The following is a 19,120-nucleotide window of genomic DNA, read 5'->3' as shown; positions in this document are numbered from 1 at the left end:
GCATTATTTTAGTGTCATAGGGATTTATAGAAGGCAAGGAGGACCAATTGGCTGCTCCCAGAGAAGAACTTCAAATCCAGAGGTGCTGGAAGCCTAGACACTGTAGGTCTAGGTGGGGCATCTCAGTAGCTACTGCAGGTCAGGGAAGCAGAGGGGCATGAACACCTAGGAAACCTACATGGAAACCTGCAGGGACTGAAGTCAACAGGCTGGATTGGTCCATCAGATTCAACTGCCAATCTATCTGATGGACAGATTTCCAATCCAATCCAATCTCAATGCAGCATTTTCTTAGGTTTGTTTCAATTGGTTTGTAAAGAATGATGTGCTCTTGGACAAGCTGTGCCCAGTGGCGAAAAGTCATCCAGGTCCCTTATATCCTTTGCTGTTTCCCTAGGTGTAGAACTTCACAACCCACAGGTCAAGGTCTCCCAACTCAAACGGGAGAATGAATGTTCATGAAATGGATGGATGGGGAGATGGACAAGTGACTCAATGGATCCAGTGACACAGTTCTTGGAACATCCTCAGACTAGTTCAGTTCAGTTCAGTAGCTCAATCGTGTCCGACTCTTTGCGACCCCTTGGACTGCAACATGCCAAACCTCCCCATCCATCACCAACTCCTGGAGTTTACTCAAACTCATGTCCATTGAGTTGGTGATGCCATTCAGCCATCTCATCCTCTGTCGTCTCCTTCTCCTCCTGCCTTCAATCTTTCCTAGCATCAGGGTGTTTTCAAATGAATCAGTTCTTTGCAACACGTGCCCAAAATATTGGAGTTTCAGCTTCAACATCAGTCTTCCAGTGAATATTCAGGACTGATTTCCTTTAGGATGGACTGTTTGGATCTCCTTGCAGTCCAAGGGACTCTCAAGAGTCTTCTCCAACACCACAGTTCAAAAGCATCAATTCTTTGGCCCTTAGCTTTCTTTATAGTCTGACTCTCACATCCATACATGACTACTGGAAAAACCGTAGCTTTGACTAGATGGACCTTTGTTGGCAAAGTAACGTCTCTGCTTTTTAATATGATGTCTAGGTTGGTCATAATTTTTCTTCCAAGAAGCAAGCGTCTTTTAATTTCATGGCTGCAGTGACCATCTTCAGTGATCTCGGAGTCCCCCAAAATAAAGTATGTCACTGTTCCCACTGTTTCCCCATCTATTTGCCATGAAGTAATGGGACCAGATGCCATGATCTTAGTTTTCTGAATGTTGAGTTTTAAGCCAACTTTTTCACTCTCCTCTTTCACTTTCATCAAGAGGCTCTTTAGTTCTTCTTTGCTTTCTGCAATAAGGGTGGTGTCATCTGCATATCTGAGGTTACTGATATTTCTCCCGGCAATCTTGATTCCAACTAGTGTTTCATCCAGCCCAGCATTTCTAATGATGTACTCCACATATAAGTTAAATAAGCAGGGTGATAATATACAGCCTTGACGTACTCCTTTCCTGATTTGGAACCAGTCTGTTGTTCCATGTCCTGTTCTAACCTTTGCTTCCTGATCTGCTTACAGATTTCTCAAGAGGCAGGTCAGGTGGTCTGGTATTTCCATCTCTTGAAGAATTTTCCACAGTTTGTGGTGATCCACATGGTCAAAGGCTTTGGTGTAGTCAATAAAGCAGAAGTAGATGTTTTTTTTTTAAATCTCTTGCTTTTTCAATGATCCAACAAATGTTGGCAATTTGATCTCTGGTTCCTCTGCCTCTTCTAAATCCAGCTTGAACATCTGGAAGTTCACAAAGATCTGATAGACTGAGTGCCTGAAGAACTATGGACGGAAGTTCGTGACATTGTATAGGAGGCAGGGATCAAGACCATCCCCAAGAAAAAGAAATGCAAAAAGGCAAAATGGCTGTCTGAGGAGGCCTTACAAATAGCTGAGAAAAGAAGAGAAACAAAAGACAAAGGAGAAAAGGAAAGATATACCCATTTGAATGCAGAATTCCAAAAAATAACAAGGAGAGATGAGAAAGCCTTCCTCAGCGATCAATGCAAAGAAATACAGGAAAGCAATAGAATGGGAAAGACTAGAGATCTCTTCAAGAAAATTAGAGATACCAAGGGAATATTTCATGCCACGATGGGCACAATAAAGGGCAGAAATGGTATGGACCCAACAGAAGCAGATGATATTAAGAAGAGGTGGCAAGAAAACACAGAAGTATACAAAAATGATCTTCACAACCCAGCTAATCACAATGGTGTGATCACTCACCTAGAGCCAGACTTCCTAGAATGCAAAGTCAAGTAGGCCTTAGGAAGCATCACTATGAACAAAGCTAGCAGAGGTGATGGAATTCCAGTTGAGTTATTTCAAATCTTAAAAGATGATGCTGTCAAAGTGCTGCACTTAATATGCCAGCAAATTTGGAAAACTCAACAGTGGCCACAGGACTGGAAAAGGTCAGTTTTCATTCCAATCCCAAAGAAAGGCAATGCCAAAGAATGTTCATTACTGCACAATTGCACTCATCTTACATGCTAGTAAAGTAATGCTCAAAATTCTCCAAGCCAGGCTTCAACATCCTCAGATACTCTGAGACTTAAAACTGAAGCCAGGCAGCCCCTGTGCCAGCCAGCTGACTCCTACCTGCCTTCTGCCGCCTGCAGAGGCTCTGGGAAGGGCTGAATGCCCTAAGAGGAAGCCTTAGGCTCATGATACTTCTGTGGATTCATTCTCTCCTCGAAACCCACCAGCAGTGCTTCAGACAACAAGCCCCGAGATTCAGGTCTCTCTCCATTCCTCTTGCTCTGCCTACCACCATTTAATTCCTCCTCTTTCAGCTCTAAGCCTTCAATGCTTTCCTACTGTCTTCAGGGCGAGAAAATTTAAATTCCTTAGGAACACACCCAAGGTTCCCCAGACCTGGCTCCTACTTACCTTTTATTTTTGCATTTCCCAACAAGGAACTCCTTCCAAGAGCAGACATTTTCTTGGGGGTTTAGATCTACCTTGGAATTTTGAGACCTCAGGGAATACTAAAGCCATTAATTCTTGTGAGTTCACACTATATAGCACTTATTCAAAGAGTTTCCAGGGCTATTGGCTCATTTGATTTCTCAAAAACCCTTAGAGGTCTTAGAGAAGACATCATCCCCATTTTACAGATGAGAAAACTAAGGCACAAAACATCAAGATCCTTACCTGAGACCACAAGGCAAGTGGGTGGCAATGTAGCCCTCCTAATGCCCCAGTACTGAGAAGAGAACTCAACCCCTAGCATAAAGAACTGAGTCCATAAAAAAAACATGGCTCATTTTTCTTCTTTTTCTCCCCTCACGAAGCTAAATCTGTGAAATTGGAACAACACAGCAAACAGCTGAGGGCTATGATCACAGCCCACAGGCCTTTATAGAAGATTTGATTTTGGCCCAAATTTTCAAAGAAGCCAAATGGATAGGCAAAACACAAGCGCAAATGCGGGGCCCATGCTGACCGGGCGTCTTGTGGGATATTTCCACAGGAAGCAAACACAGGCAATTAACTTTGCTGTAACAATGCCTGTGGTCACATGAAAAAACAAAACCCTCAGAGAGCGCTTACACCCCATCCCCTGGGGCCCATTTCAAATGAATTCATAAATGTGGCTCAGCCTTCACTCCAGCTACTGATCCCAGCTACTCACATGTTTATCGGCTCTTTGACCACTACTGGGTGGCTCCTGATCCCAGTGGGAGAAGGGAGGAAGGTGTTCCAAAGGGCTCAGGTGTCATCATTCCCACTTCTCAGATGGGCAAACTGAGTGACCGCGAGCAAGCGTAAAGGGCTTACAGGAACAGTTCTGCAGGCCTAGACAGAGCATGTGGCTAGGATCAGAGCCTGCTCCCCAGGTGGGGATTTTCTCTGGGGACCAGCGTTTCTCCAGGTCTCTGCATGACAACCAGACCCTCAGCTCTTATAACCCAGGGGCAGTGCTATCTGTGCAGTAGACCTGACTGGCAAGTTGGGAGATCTGAGAGCAAGTTCTGGCTGCATTTTAGCCCTCTCCCCTTACCTGGAAACCCTGAAGTCACACCTGTGGCCCCGCAGGGTGAGGAGCACGGTCCTTACGGACTGACTTCCCCTGGGTCGCGGGCGCTATAATACTCAACCCCGACGCAGAAACATTCATGAAGACTGGTGGGTTACTGTTACCACACCAAGGTCTCCTCTATCCTTCTCTCCCATATATCCTCCCATATCCTCTATCCTTCTCTCCCATATATCCTCCCATATCCTCTATCCTTCTCTCCCATATATCCTCCCATATCCTCTATCCTTCTCTCCCATACAAATGAAAGACTAATGGCTCCCAACCCGTTATCTTCTATCTTTCTGGATTTCTTGAAATGTTTCAATGATTTTCATGATATTTTATTCAGCACAGTGGTCTCAAACTCTGGCTCCCCCATCTACTTCTTTATGTCCTTCAGACTTTATGTCCTAAGAATAGTTTTTATATTTTTAAGTGGCTGAGAAAAATCAAAAGAAGCATAATGTTTCATGAGCTTTCAGAGTCCAAAAATAAAGGTTTTCAACACAGCCATGCCCACTTATTTATGTATTTTCCGCTGTTACAGCGTGACAGTGCAGCTGTTTTGGTATGGCAGAACTGGGTAGTAGTAATATAGACTACACAACCTACAAAGCTCAAAATTTAAACTGTCTGGCCACTCACAGAAGAAATTCAGCCTTTTAAACCAACTGCTAGTTTAGTGTAAATGGCAGGCTACAGAATCAACCTATTTGCATAGCCACTCTGTACACATAAACTGAGAGAGAAAAAAATACTAGAATAGGGGTTATCTCTGAGTGCTAAGGTTACATACAATTATTTGATATTTTTTAAACCAAATCTGTTAATACAAAAGTATAAGAAAAGAATATTAATGACATTAATAAAATAACATTGCAGTCTCTTACTGTGGACCAGACACTGTTAGTTGTTGACATGTTTTATTTCACCTAATCCCCCTTCCACAGTATCGGTACCACTGTATCTCTGTACAGATGAGGGAAGAAGACTCAGGGAGTTTAAGGAGCTTGCCCAAGGTCACAGTGCTAGTGAGAAGCACTTGGTGTACTTACGATGAAAACACACTTGAGGAACAAAACGGAACGTGCTAAAAAGAGAACCTGGTTTAGGAAGAGCGCTTTACTAGAAGTCACAGAATCCCAGTCCTTACAGGCAATGAAGAGGCTACAAATGCTTTCTTTGGGTGTCCACATGTCTAGTCTACTTTAGTAAGCAGATACAATACATCGGGTTGGCCAAAAAGTTCATTGGGATTTTCTGTACAATGTTAATGAAAACCAAAGGAACTTTTTGGCCAACCCAGTGTTTGTGAGTACGTACCTGAAAAATGGCAGAGAACCATGCTAATGGAGGGTGTATATCCAGAAGCATGTCAAGGCACGATGTGCTGACTTCCTGAGCTTTCCCATCAAATATTTCTTGACTTAGTAACAATATAAATGTCAAGAAATATTTGATAGGAGTATTGACTAAATTTCAATAGTCAGTTGACTTAACTATGGTGCTTCCACACTTGGAATGCGTGTGTTAAGTCACTTCAGTCACGTGCAAAATTCTTTGCGACCCTATGGTCTGTAGCCCATCGGGTCCCTCTGTCCATGGGGATTCTCCAGGCAGAATACTGGAGTGGGTTCGCATACCCTCCTCCAGGGGATCTTCCCGACCCGGGGATCAAACCTACATCTCTTATGTCTCCTGCACTGGCAGGCAGGTTCTTTACCACGAGCGCCACCAACCAGGCAGTGACTGAGTGGTACTGACATGATTATACTGCTGCTGCCAGTTGGCACTGTGAGTTTGAGGCTGCTCTGTGGTGATGTAGGATAAAGCAAATGACATGAAGAACTAATGCTGTCACTGACAGTGCCTTTGAGAACCAGGTTTCTAGGAAAAGGAGACACAGACCTAAGAAAGAAGAGGTTAAATAAAATCCCCTGTAGTTTTTAATTTGAATGCAAAGTATCGGTATGGATTCATCATGTATTTTCATCAGAAGCAACCACCACCTACTTCCTAGTTTTGGCCACTGGAAAAGTTTAAAGATGATGACCAACCCAGGAACAATGAGTGCCTCTAAATGCCCAGATTATCGTCTCTAAAAGTATTTCCCACTAAGAAGAACAAGGGATTCTTGGATTCTTGAAGAACTAGATGAGTCCACGTCTGAGGAAGGGCTTGGATCATCTTAGCTTCCCTGATATTTGGATCACATCAAAGATTACCAGGGTCATGTCAGAAGGAGCCAACTGGGCAGAGATGGCACAGGGCAAGCAGCAATAACAATAATAAACAAAATGGGTTAAAACATAGCAAATATGCTTAAACCCATGGGTTTACAAGGATACTGCAAAACACACAAAAACACCCTAATTGGTCATCATTGGAAGATGACAGTAAACTATTCATTATTTTTAAAATTGGCAAATAGAGGAAATGATTCAAAAATATATTCCATCTTTCCTATGTGAATTGTATTACTAGATAATCAAATGGTAGATGTATTTGACTATTTGTATTTCACTTAATAAATGAAGAAAGAATGACAGGATTAGAACATCATTTTGTAACCCCTAATTAACTGATGGCTCTAACTATGAACATCAATGGCTGCGGAAACCACAAAGGGAGACAACTAGACATCATATGCCTTCTGACAAGGGAGCACAGCAGAGTCTGGGAAGTAGTCTTGCCCACAAAAATCAAGCTAAAATCTGATTAAATATTTAAGTCAAACTAGCAATTGACAGGAAATGCAGATGGTAGGACACATTAAATAGCAACAAAAGGGTGCAAACAGAAAAATCCAGACTGTGGAATCTCTCCAGCACAAAAGACCCAGCTTCTTCCTTAAATAAACTGCAAGGGTGAGGAGAACATAAAAGCAGCCTGTAGGTTACAATATACTTAAAAGAAAAGGCCATCTACATGTGTGGGCCTTATTTGGATTCTGATTTTGAATAAGAATTTCAAAATGGCATTTAGGAAATACTATGAACTTGAACACTCGCACGACATTTGATGATACTAAGAGATAATCACTAATTTCTTAAGGTATTGCAGGAATGTTAAGACCAAAGGGTCAGTTTCTGTTAGAGATACATACCTAAGTATTTACAGATGGAAAGGTTAAGTTTTCGATTTGTTTTAAAACTAACGGTGAAAAAGTAGGTGGGGACACAGATAAAATGAGATTGGCATTATATTGATGATTGTTCAGGCTGGATGAGGGTTCATAAAGTTTCTACTTTTCTATAAAAAAATGCCCAAGTTTCAATAATTAAACAAGTTTCAATAATAAAACATTAAAATAAATCCTTTCTGACATCTTGTTCAGAGTGCTAATATTGGGCAGGGAGTATGATGGCTCTGACAAATACCCCTTCTCTCATGTTTCATGAATGATGGAGAATTGAGTATTGTGCTTCAGACTGCTCATCTGGGGACTTCTGCATCACCCATGGAGCTTATCCATCACTCATGGAGCTTCTCCATCACCCATGGAGCTTCTCCATCACCCACAGGGCTTCTCCATCACTTATGAAACATCTCCATCATTCTCCTCCTCAGGATAATGTCACTATGTGCTTGGTACACATACACACACACACATACAAAAATCTGTCAGAAAAAAAAAAAAGAAAAGATTTCTCATGACTTAAATAGTTCACTTTGAAGCTGCAAAGGGTGTGAGGGACTCAGGATTTCATAAAGCTCAGTCACTGAACTCTACAAAACCAAATCTACCTGGCCCAGGTATTCAGTGGAACTCATGACCAGGGGGTCACATGAAAAGACAGTTGTGGTGTGGAGGCTGCTAGGTGTATCCATTCTGAACTTCTGAGCAAATAACAAGGCAAATTGGGATGGCGAGGACACCATTTCTCTTCTCATGCCATTATCTGCACCAGTGACTGAGTTTCCCAAGTTAGATGATAACGTCTGTGGGAGGGCAGTTCTCACCTGGGGACCCCACAGGTGGGAGAAATGAAGAGGGTTGAGGAGACACAGCAAAACCTTAAGCCCTGTCACCGGGTGTGGGATGGTGGAAGGAAACAAAATTTAGGGGCCAGGAAGTGGGAAACGGATCTGATGTTTATCTCTAGAGATGGCATCTCCCAGCCCTCAAGTTAAGCTTGCTGTTAAGGGTGGCTTCTGTTTCTCTACCAGCTTCGCCAGCATCTCTGTGCTAACTCTGCTGTGCAGAGTCTTGTGGCCCCCCTGTAACCCCCCTGCCCACCAACCCATGGGTTCCTTACACCCCAGAGCTCATTCACTTATCGGTGACATTGCCTTTTCCCTGCCTTTCTCTCCCACTAGCCTTTAACTTCCTCAAGGGCAGGGACTTTGGTCTGTTCCCGATGGTATCTCATCACATGGCACAAGGCATGGAATACAGATGTGCTCCCTAAACATCACTGCGGGATTGGGGGGTCACAGTGCAGGGCAGTGGTTATGACCGTGGTCTTGACCCCTGGCCCTCCAGCCCACTCTCCCCACCTTGCATCTGATGCTGTGTTCTACTTTCCAGATTCTACCATGACTTACTATAGGACTTCGGGTTTTGTAAAACACTTTTGAGATTTTCCTGGAAAAGACACACACATAATGGTAAATGTCTATTTCTACATAATAACGTAATTCATTTAGGAAAGCAGTCCTCCTGGAACTGCACGGCGCATCCACCTGGAATGGTCCCCGTTGATGGCCTCACAAATAAAGGCCGAGATTATAACTACATACAACCTTGGATGTGTGTTCAAGGAGTGGGGTGGTGGAGTTGACACATGAACATCTCGGGACAGAACTATTTGAAGAGATGAGCAAACCTGGGCATCTTCGAATGTGTATCTCCCTCCATCCTTGACATTCTGACTGGTTATCTCATAGCTGTGAGAATCCAGGTTGATTGCGCTTGGGGCCCCGGGAGCCAGAAACTCTTGCCAGATTTCTTCCACCCTCCTGGCCACATCCTGGAGGGGCTGTTTCTTGAGATCTTGGACTGCCAACCAGAACCTGAAACAGAAGCACAAGGACAGTTCGTTCCAGGGGCTCCGTCAGTAGCTGCTCTGTTGGACGTGGTCCCAGAACCGACATCGCATGGCACTCATTCTGTGTGCCCCAGGTGTCTCGGTAGCCATGTCCCAGGTCATGAAGGCTGCAGGGACTGCTGAGAATACAAAGGTGCTCCATCATTGCACTAAATGCATGTTAGAAGATCGCCTTGCTTCTGGTTACCAAAAAGAGATTTTTCTCTACCTCACGGTTTTTCAGCCTCAGTACTGCTGCCATTTTGGGCTGGATAATTTTTGAAGAGTCACCCTGTACATAGAAAGATATGTAGCAGCAACCTTGGGTTTGACCCATCAGATGCCAGGGGCATCCTCTCTGCACTTGTGAGAACCAGAAAGTTTCTGGCCATTACCGGATGTCTCCTGGGAGGTAAATTCACCCTTGGGAGAGAACCACTGATTGACAGAGAAGCCACCACCCAGACAATGTGAGTCCCTTTTGCATATCTGGTGGGGATCAGTTGGAGGTATTCAAAGGAAAGAAAGATCCCAGAAGCAATAGTATCTTGGAGCCATTAAGAATATTTGAGCTGGAAGGACCCAAGCATACATGCTGTTGATGGAGAAACAGCCTATTTGCAGCATCAATGTGGGCATGGTGTTCGGCATGTTCCCTGGAGGAGGGCATGGCAACCCACTCCAGTATTCTTGCCTGAAGGACTGTAGCCCGCCAGGCTTCTCTGTCCACGGGCTTGCAAAGAGTTGGACACAACTGAGCGACTCAGCCCAGCACAGGTGCCCAACAAATGTCTGATGGATTGCAGGTGGGTTCATCTGGAACAAAGCTGAAGGGACATATATCGGGGATCCCTCTACAAAAGATTCTCCAGGGATTGCTGGAGAGAGAAGCCTTCTGCTCACGACTATATTTGCCTTTCATGAATCCCTCAGCATCTGCATGGTGCTGGAGGGCTGGGCGGGTGCTGTGAGCTCTTTTCTGCTGAGAACAGCAGCAGCCAGGGCCAAAGCTTGGACAACAGCTCCCTGGGTCGTGACGATGGTTCCCAAGGCAACCCTGGAGAGGGATTTCAGCAGGACTCAGGTCTGGGTGGCACATTTTGTGTCCTGTGAACAAAACAGGCCAGTTTCCCCATCAACGAGAGGACAGGACAGGTCCCTGGCTCTGTGGTTCTTGAAGCCACGGGAATCACACATACTCGAGGCAACGAAAGGCAGGAATAAGAGAAGCTGAACCATGACACGGAGGAAGGTGCATTCAATCTGTCATCGAATTTCACCCAAAGTAAGAGGCAGTTTTTTTTTTTTAAAGGTTAAGCATGTTTTTCTGTTGCTGTTCAGAGAGGTGTGTGGAGCCACGTGCATGGCCTAAAGGTGCCACCCAGTGGCCAAGTCGGGTAATGCAGCTTCATTTCCACCAGGAGAGACGGCTGGGGGGCGGGGTCGGGGGCGGGGTCTCTGCTTGTGGGTCTGTGTTTGTGAGACACGAGCTCCGTGGGCTCCAGCTCTCCCCCTGATTTACCATTTGGGATTCTGATGATCTCGCTAAAGAAAACCCTCATGGTTCCCTCGCCAAGACCAAGAGGCAGGGAGGAGCCTTGCCGGCTTCACTCAACCGGAAGGTGAGGAAGTCCTGCTCCCAGCTGTGGCGCCCTCTTGCATCGCTGTATCTTTCTGGGCCTCTCTCTCCTCCCGGCGCAGTGGGTACAGAGCAGGCGGAGGGCTATGTGGACGGGTCTGGGCACGTCCCATCCCGGTGTCACTCCGAAATGCTCTCCGGCCCGGTGGGTGGGTGCTGTAGGGGCAGCCGCATGGTGACCACAGGCCTGGGGGAGCCTGGGTAGTTAGGGCCTGGGGCTCCTGCCACTGCCGTTGGCCTCACTTGCCCTTTAACACCAGCCCTCTATCTTTCTGCTCACGTCAGGTCTTTTGTAATCCTGTCCTCTGGCTACCCAGGGAGAGGGAAACAGTAGCCAGCAGCCAGTCTTTAACCAGAGTCCAGATTGGGGGTGGGGGGGAAGGGGGGTGGCCAGAGTTCAAAGGGGGCTGTTAACTGTTCAGTTGTTCAGATGGGTCCTTGGAGCTCAGCCGGGAGGTCTCCTCCACCCCTTGGCCATCCCCTAAGGCACCCTCGGTCTCTCTGCCCACCGCCCCTCCACCCCCGCCACTCCCACCAAGGTCTGCCATGAAATGAAGGAGGTGACCAAGTGCTTTCAAGTGAAAATGGTCAGCTGGTGATGACAGAACCTACAAAGGTTTTCTTCTCCCAGAGGACCATGTTTGATGGGCAGGTAAAATTCAGGAAATCGGCTCTAAAGAGGGAGCTAGTGTTGGTTTTTCAAAGACCTGGAAGGAGGGCTGACGTGAAGCTTGGTGAGTCCCTGGCAGCCCTAGGGAGTCACCTCTTGGCTGAGTCCTGGGCTGGAAGCAACTCGTCTGGGCCAGGGTCCATCCCAAGCCTACCGGACTCTGCAATTTCTCACACAAATGATGACACCCGGGTGACTTCCTGATGCCTCAGTCGGGGTCATGTGGGCGCCACCTTCTGTCCCTTGTCTCAGTCGGCTCTGAGACGCGGAGCTCTGGGGGGACCCCGAGGACCTTGCAGCTTCTGAAAGCCGCAGGCTCCCCATGCTTCCTGAGGCCTCAGCAGTCCTTCCGGCAGAATGAGTTGGGAGCCACATCAATGCACATCACTCAGCTGGGTATAGAGGAGTCTAGGGCAGGTGGGAAGGGAAATTTCTGAATCAAATTTAATCAACTGTTACAGAAAAAATTAAGAGGTTCCCTTTATCAGATAAAACCAAGAATTAAAAATAAAGTGTAAAAAGAAACAACAGGCATGCTGGAGGGGGAGGAAGGGGAGGGGGAGGACTGGGAGGAAGAGGGATGACACCCCCCAGACAGCAGGCTTCTCTCCCTGCACGCATGGGGACCCTCTCGGCCTTCCGTCTGCCTTGGAGATGACCTGCCTTATCTCTCTCAGGTGACAGTAAAAATGCTGTCACAACACCATCCTGACATCCCATATGTGTTTCTCATCACTGGCTTTGCAGAAGCTTTGTGCCAGTTTGAAATTCAGTACAGGCTTGGTTTCCCTTGTGGCTCAGCTGGTAAAGAATCCACCCGCAACATGGGAGACCTGGGTTCGATCCCTGGGTTGGGAAGATCCCCTGGAGAAGGGAAAGGCTACCCACCCACTCCAGTATTCTGGCCTGGAGAATTCCATGGACTGTATAGTCCGTGGGGTCGCAAAGAGTCGGATGTGACTGAGCGACTTTCACTTTCACAGGCTTGGTTTGCATCAGCCATCTGTGAGCCCACGGGCCTGAGCTGGGGGCTCTGAGCCCCGGCTGCCTGGCCCCCTCCCCTCGAAAGAGCCCTGGAAGCGCCCCTTGCCCATCTCTTGCAGATGGATGGGAGGCCCACTGAGGCCTGCGCGGTCCCGCTCTTATCGCAAGCCCGCAGGTACCGCTGCTCCTCCAGGATGCCAGCGGGGAGGAGACAGTCAGCGGCCCCGGACCCGCCCACCCTGCATAACCCGCAGTGGCTTCTGGTGGCCGAAGGGCTGTCACGACTGGCAGGCCAGAACGGTGCGTGGGTGCCAGGGAGACCACCTGTCCTGCTTTGCCAGAGTCGGCAGAGGCGGGGTAGGCAGCCTGGGGCTGACATCGGATCCGTGTCACTGGCTTAGGAATGCCTGGGGCAACTGGCCTTCTCGGGGAGGCAGCCTGGGCTCAGACCCCCCCCTGGACCGAGCAGCTGTGGGTGGGACTTGAGCGCCGTCCAGGGCTGCTCCAGGCCTCTGTCTCCCGCGGGGCCGGGGTGCTGACATGGAACGGGGTCTCCTCCTCAAGGCTGGCTGCAACACGGGGAACCATGAACCATTGGGTGGCGCTCCGTCCTTCCAGGAGGTCTGGCCAGGCCCTGGTTTCTTGCTTACCTATCTTCTCATCAACTAGGACTGTCATGTGTTAGAAAAACCCAGCTTTTCGTTTGTTCCCAGGGAAAATCCAATTCCACGCAGAACGAAGGGTTTCTATGCCCTCTGCTGGTCAACAGAGACTCAGGAACAACTGTTGTCACTTGACTGAGTCTCTGCTTGGGCTGGAGTCTCACCACCAGCAGCACCACCCGAGCTGAGTGATGCTTCACGGGGCAGTGGCCGAAATGCCACAGGTTGTCCGAGTGCCGTGTGAGCACCTCGCTTCCCATGAACCGTGTGTTGGGTTCTTGGGGAAGCCCACGGGGCCTGGCCCACCTCCTGGGGTCTTCCTAGGACTCGGGGCAACTGGGAGGCTGGAGCACTCCAAGACAAACTGCTAACACTCCTGCGCTCTCTTTAATTGCTTCTCCCTTCAGCTGACACTGTGTGGAACCAGGATAATCAATCTGCAGGTTAGAAGAACAACCACGTTCTCTCAGGAGACGGTACAGCTCATAAAAAATGTACGGGGGACGCTCTCTGCTGCGGGTTTTGATTTTTAACTCGTGCCCTGCCGAGCGGCAGTGGTGGTCAAGTCAGGGAGGATGAAGACTTGTGCAGGTGGTAGGACTTCCCTGGTGATCCGGTGGTTGAGACCCTGCACTTCCAAGGCAGGGGCCGTGGGTTCGACCCCTGGTCTGGGAACTAAGATCCTGCATGAACTAAGATCCTGCATGCCTCTTGGCACAACCAAAAAAAAAAAAAAAAGATTTGTGTGCAAGTGAGGGGGCAAAGGTGGCAAGGGGTAAGGGGTTCCTGTCACCCTTCTAGGAAAACACAGAGAGAAAAGAGGGACCAAGGCCGACCACAGAGAAAAGAGAGAGACCGAGCTAGACCACTCCCTGGGGCCCTCTGCTTCAGAACCAAGAAGCCCCAACTTGCATGCATTCTAGAGGCTCTGAGCAAACAGCTGTCTCCCGCTGCCCACCCTATCCAAATGGAGCCCTGGGCTCAGCCCAGGGTGCTGCAAACAGCCTACAACCACGAGCCTTGCTGTCTGCCACAAATGCCCTGGCCACATGGCCTCCCGTCCTTGGAGGTGTTGCCTCTCCCTCATCTCACAGGCTCAGCCCCCCCAAAAATGATGAAAGAAGGCATCAACTTGTATGATCACAGACATCTTTCCTTAAAGGATCCAGAGTGACCTTTTGCTGTGGTGAGAACAACACCTATGTCTCTTTGGGGGCTCTTCTGCTCTGTATTCAATCTCAGGCAGAGACTGAACCACTTGGCTGGTGAGCTGGCAAGATTTCTCTAGGTGTCATGCAAAAATGTCACGCTCCAAGTATCCTTTTCACTGGAGAGATGCAAAGGAGCTCGGGGAGGCAGACGTGGAAAAACCTTTGCAGTGGATCCAGTTGAGTCCCGGTCAGTCTCTCTCTTTCCCGGCCCTGCTCCAAGACCAGAGGCCTGGGCTTGACCAGTCTGGGGAAGGAAGGACCATGCCAGCGTGGCCAGCACTAAAGATGGGCATTGTCCTTGAGCTGTGCCAGAAGGCATGGCCCTGGCGTCCACCCTTCACAGGGATCACAGGGGAGGTGCAGCCACAGGGCCCCCTGAGGATGCCCTGGGTGAGGGGTGAGCTGCATTCAACTCTGCACCCTCAGGACCCAGGTCACAGCAGACGCCAAGCTGGTATCTGTGGCCACAGGAATGACCGCAAATGAAGGGCGAGGAAAGGACCTGGTTCTGGGTGACCCAAGAGTCCTAAAGTTGTGTGATTTAAAACCAAAGCTTCCCCCATATATCCAATTATGCTGAATATCATACAAGTAGAATTTGGGCTTGCAGAGAAGATTTTAGAAGCTCTTGGGCTATACTTTTTCATCTCAGGCTGCTCTATTTCCTCTATCCGCTCTCCTATCATGGATCAGAAGGGACCCTCTTTAAGTCTGGATTTATGCATTCACGCTGGGGGTGGAGATTAGTTACTGCATGCTCACACCCGCTCACATGCACTCTCACCCAGGACTGACTGCAGCCCTCCTGGAGCGAGGCGCTGGCAGAGTACAGGTGGTAAGGCAGGAGGAAGCGCTGACACCTGCCAGTGATACCCTCCTCCGTGCGCCCCTGGCCTGAAATGCATGCAGATTGCATGGCCCTGGCTACACTCAGACTGGGCAAGGCAGTGCTGAAACAGTCAGTGTTCCCGCCCCGGGGCCCCTCACAAGGACCAGGATGCTGTGGTCATCCTTCCAAATCTCCACAATGGTGCAGGTGGCTGAGAAATAGCCAGGTTAAGGGAGTCTCTAATGGGCTTTTGGAATAGCTCAGTTGGTAAAGAATCCACCTGCAATACAGGAGACCCAGGTTCAGTCCCTGAGTGGGGAAGATCCCCTGGAGAAGGAAATGGCAACCCACTCCAGTATTCTTGCCTGGAGAATTCCATGGACAGAGGAGCCTGGCTACAGTCCATGGGGTTGCCCAAAGTCACATGACTTTGTGACTAAACCACAAATCACACACCACTCCATCTTGGGGACCCGTGGACAGGGATGAGCAGGGAACATAGGGAGAACCCCCAGGGCTGGCTCATGGGGACCAAGCTGAGGGCGGGGTTTGAGGCTGGACTAGTCATGCAGAGTCTGTCTGGGCACAGCATGCTGGCCACAGAGGGGGTGGTTCCCCCCACCCCCCAAGGACACCTGCAGGCAGCAGCCTAGGAGGCTGGTCTGAGCACCATCCTGATAAAGAGGTCTAGAGTCAAGCCTTCTATTACAGATACTCAATTAGGAATTGAAGCAAAGAGTAGAATAAAGCACAAGAAAAGAGCTCTTCTGGGTCATAACCCGCAATCAGATATCCAGCCTTATCTGGTTTACAGTAGGTACACGGCTGCCTGGAACGGCCTCGCTATTCCAGTTAACCAGCATCTCCCCATCCTCCCAGGACTGCCTGGTATGGGAGGGTCACCCCCCGCCCCCACAGCTCCGCTCTCAGGGTCTTTCAACTGACCCTCCTTCTTCGCTACATGAGTATCTTGTACGCTCTTCAAAGCCCAGCTTATGATGTGTCTCCTCTGGTAGGATGTTTTGAAAACATTACCAAAATGGTTCTCAGAGTTTACACTCATTTATATTCATTTAATGATGTAAGGATTTCTTGTGTGTTTTCCTCAAGGGCTGACAAGGTTGCTGCAGGCAAAGATCATGCATCTTATCTTCCTTACATCCTCTCAGCAGATTCTTGGGGGCTGGAGACAGCATAGGTGTGTGATAAATATCATTTGATTGATGTACGGGACTGACATGCTCTCCAACTCCAAATATATAACATGGATTTTGCACGTTAACACTAGAGCACACAGTCTTTTGTTCACAGCATATGATCTTTTTAGAGTAAAAAAGAAATTAATAAAGTCACTCTTTGGAAAAATGCCATTGGAAGATGGGAATTAACCTTGTATGTAAAAGAGAGCCTGATGCCAAGAAAACACTGAGATTTCCATCTCACCCACTGGGAAGCCATCACTTGGCTAAGATGAGTCAGGGTCTTAGATAAGTCACATTATCTGTATGTCTCTGTCTCTACATCTAATACAATGAAAGCCTGAATAAATCCCGGTTACTCACTTTTGCATGACCATGATCCCTACCCCTTTTTACAAGCTCCCTTTCCTTTCTCTTACAATGAACGCCATGTTTTGAAAGTTTTTTTTTTCCTACTAAACAGTAACTATCAACACATTAGTACATTTCCCCCGTCTTGATTACTCATAGACCAAAAGAACAATCAATGTTTTCATTGGCGTCAAGTGACCAGAGTAACCACTACATGGAGTTGCTAGAATTTCCCCCAAAAGGAAAAGTATATTTTAATTAGCTTTTATAGGTATGTCTCCAGTTCTTGAACAGTATTTACTGTGACTTTTTGAAATTCTGAAGTGAACCCACTGACCCCTCTTTCTTCTGGTGAGCCTGTCAAGTATTCAGGACCCCAGAGACTGGAAAGTTTTAAAGGGGAAGGTCTCTGAGCTCCCTTTCTGCCATGGAATTCCATGGCTTTATGGTTTTAGTGAAAGGATGGTGTCATTAAATCCATTCGACCATTGACTTATTATTGAAGACACATTTCCAATAGCTTGAACACATGTCATCTGGATTTAAAGAACCAAAATTGTGGTGTTGGTGGGTGCTCATCCAGTGATAATAAAGCTTGAACATAAAGTTTGTTCTTTAACCTTGGCCACATTAATTGGAATTGGAATTTGAGCAATAACATTTGACTGAGAAAGGGAGGTGGTGAGAGAAACTGATGATGCAAATTGCTTCATATACTCTCTGCACACAACTCAAACCTTGGAGAGATGTACCTGAGGTTTTCTGAACTGAATTCCGACTCCAGGAATCGTAGAAACTGGTCCCGCCCCACCTGGTCCTTCAAGATCTCATCGAAAGAGAAGCCCCATCTCTTCACTCGCTGCTGGCTGGGCTCTTTGCTTTGGGAGAGGGAACAAAGGTGGTCAATACCAGGCAGAAACCTGTGGCACAGTTTCTTCAACAACTCAAATTTATTTAGCTGTCACAGGCCAAAGGGAAATGTCTCATTTAAGTGACAGATTCCATCAAGCCTGCATAAATCCCGAATGCAGACTTTTGTACACCAACACTAGCCAAGGGTAAAAAGTCTCTTTAACGAAGGTGTTTGAAAGGGGCCACATTGAGGGGATGCTTGCCAAGTGCTGCTAACAGGACATATAAAAACTCCTCTGATTTGGCTTCCCTGGGCCACTCCTCTCAGTCATAGGTCCAACTCTTGACTCCATCATTTTTTTTTTTCCACTTAAAAACTGAGGATGCTTTGTGAATCTGATCTTTCATCAAAGATGCTGCCCCCACCTCCTGCCCCTTCCTCAACTCCCAGGGGAAAAACAGAGTCCAGTTTAGAACCAAGTGATGTTCAACTGATCAGAACTATGTCAACTCATCCTGGATAAACCTAATACAGGTGCTTAGAAGCAGAGTGTTGCATCCATTCATTGATTTAACCATCACCTGCACAGTGTCTACAAAGGTCTAGGCATCGTTCCCAGCCTTCACACCTGTTAACTCACTGAGTCATCGAAACTACTCTGAAAAATGTACTAACACTGTCCCCATTTTGCAGATAGGGAAACTCAGGCCTGGTGACAATTTACCCAAAGACGCACTAGGAGGGGATGGAGTTGAGGCTCAAGTCCAGACAGAGTGGTTCCAGAACACAGCTCTCAGCTCTGCTATGCTGTCTCACATCCATGGGACTCTCTCCAAACCAAAGTGTAGGGAGGGGGGACAGAGAGTTGTTCTTATTCATTTGGTGTTAGAAGATGAAAATATTTCCTTCCACTTCTGTCTTTCCATTTACAGTTCCTTTGCTGTATTTACTCCTCTGACTTCTCCAAGCAGCAATAGGTTTCTAGTTCATGAGCTATATACTGCTATCTCTCACTCAAGTGGTAGTCTATGGACCAGCAGCGTAATCTCAGGACCCATCTCAGGCCTGTGGAATTGAAATCCACAGCTTAGCAAGATCCCTGGGTGATTTAAGTGCACATTAAACTCTACGACACATTGGTCTAGCAATATTTATTCCCCCCGCCCTTTTTTGATATCCATTGATTTATTGACGTTTAATTTAGGTCCAAAAAGAATCAGAGGTTTGCCAGAACACACAATTACAAAACCAAAACAATAACAAAATCCCCAAACCCTTAAATGTAGGCAAGTATAATAATAAGAAGCAGTGATGGTAAATCTTGGGTGTTGTTGTTTAGTTGCTACATCATATTCAACTCTTTTGTGACCCCATGGACTGTAGCTTACTAGGTTCCACTGTCCATGGGATTTCTCAGGCAAGCATACTAGAGTGGGTTGCCATTGCCTCCTTCAGGGGATCTTCCCAACCCAGAGATCGAACCCATGTCTCCTGTATTGGTAGGTGGGTTCTTTACCACTGAGCCACCAGGGAAACCCAAATATAGGAAAGAATAGTAATAAAAACAAATGATGATAAGTCTTAGTAGGGGATGGTTATTATACCAGAAAACCTAGGCTAGGGGAACTACTGCCAGTGAACAAAAAAAAATTTTAGAGCTTCCTTGGAGCCAAG

At 47.4% G+C, this 19,120-nt stretch overlaps 1 protein-coding gene across 13 annotated transcripts in view; it reads right to left on the bottom strand.

Moving 5' to 3' along the window:
- RGS6 (regulator of G protein signaling 6) overlaps window positions 1-19,120 on the bottom strand; it is a 595,059-nt gene that overhangs the window by 43,718 nt on the left and 532,221 nt on the right. For all 13 annotated transcript variants that reach the window (XR_010663895.1, XM_065940384.1, XM_065940393.1 and 10 more), the window contains 2 exons: window positions 17,346-17,471; window positions 8,848-9,034 (listed from right to left, as the gene is read on the bottom strand). Coding sequence is in view for 12 of the 13 variants with exons in the window: in XM_065940384.1 (XP_065796456.1) it covers window positions 8,848-9,034; window positions 17,346-17,471 (313 nt within the window). In the remaining variant the exon portion in view is untranslated. The remainder of the gene's footprint in view (window positions 1-8,847; window positions 9,035-17,345; window positions 17,472-19,120) is intronic.

This window comes from Muntiacus reevesi, chromosome 7 (genome assembly GCF_963930625.1).
Source record: "Muntiacus reevesi chromosome 7, mMunRee1.1, whole genome shotgun sequence".
NCBI classification, from domain to species: Eukaryota; Metazoa; Chordata; class Mammalia; order Artiodactyla; family Cervidae; genus Muntiacus; species Muntiacus reevesi.
This window is presented reverse-complemented; position numbering and strand designations above follow the sequence as displayed.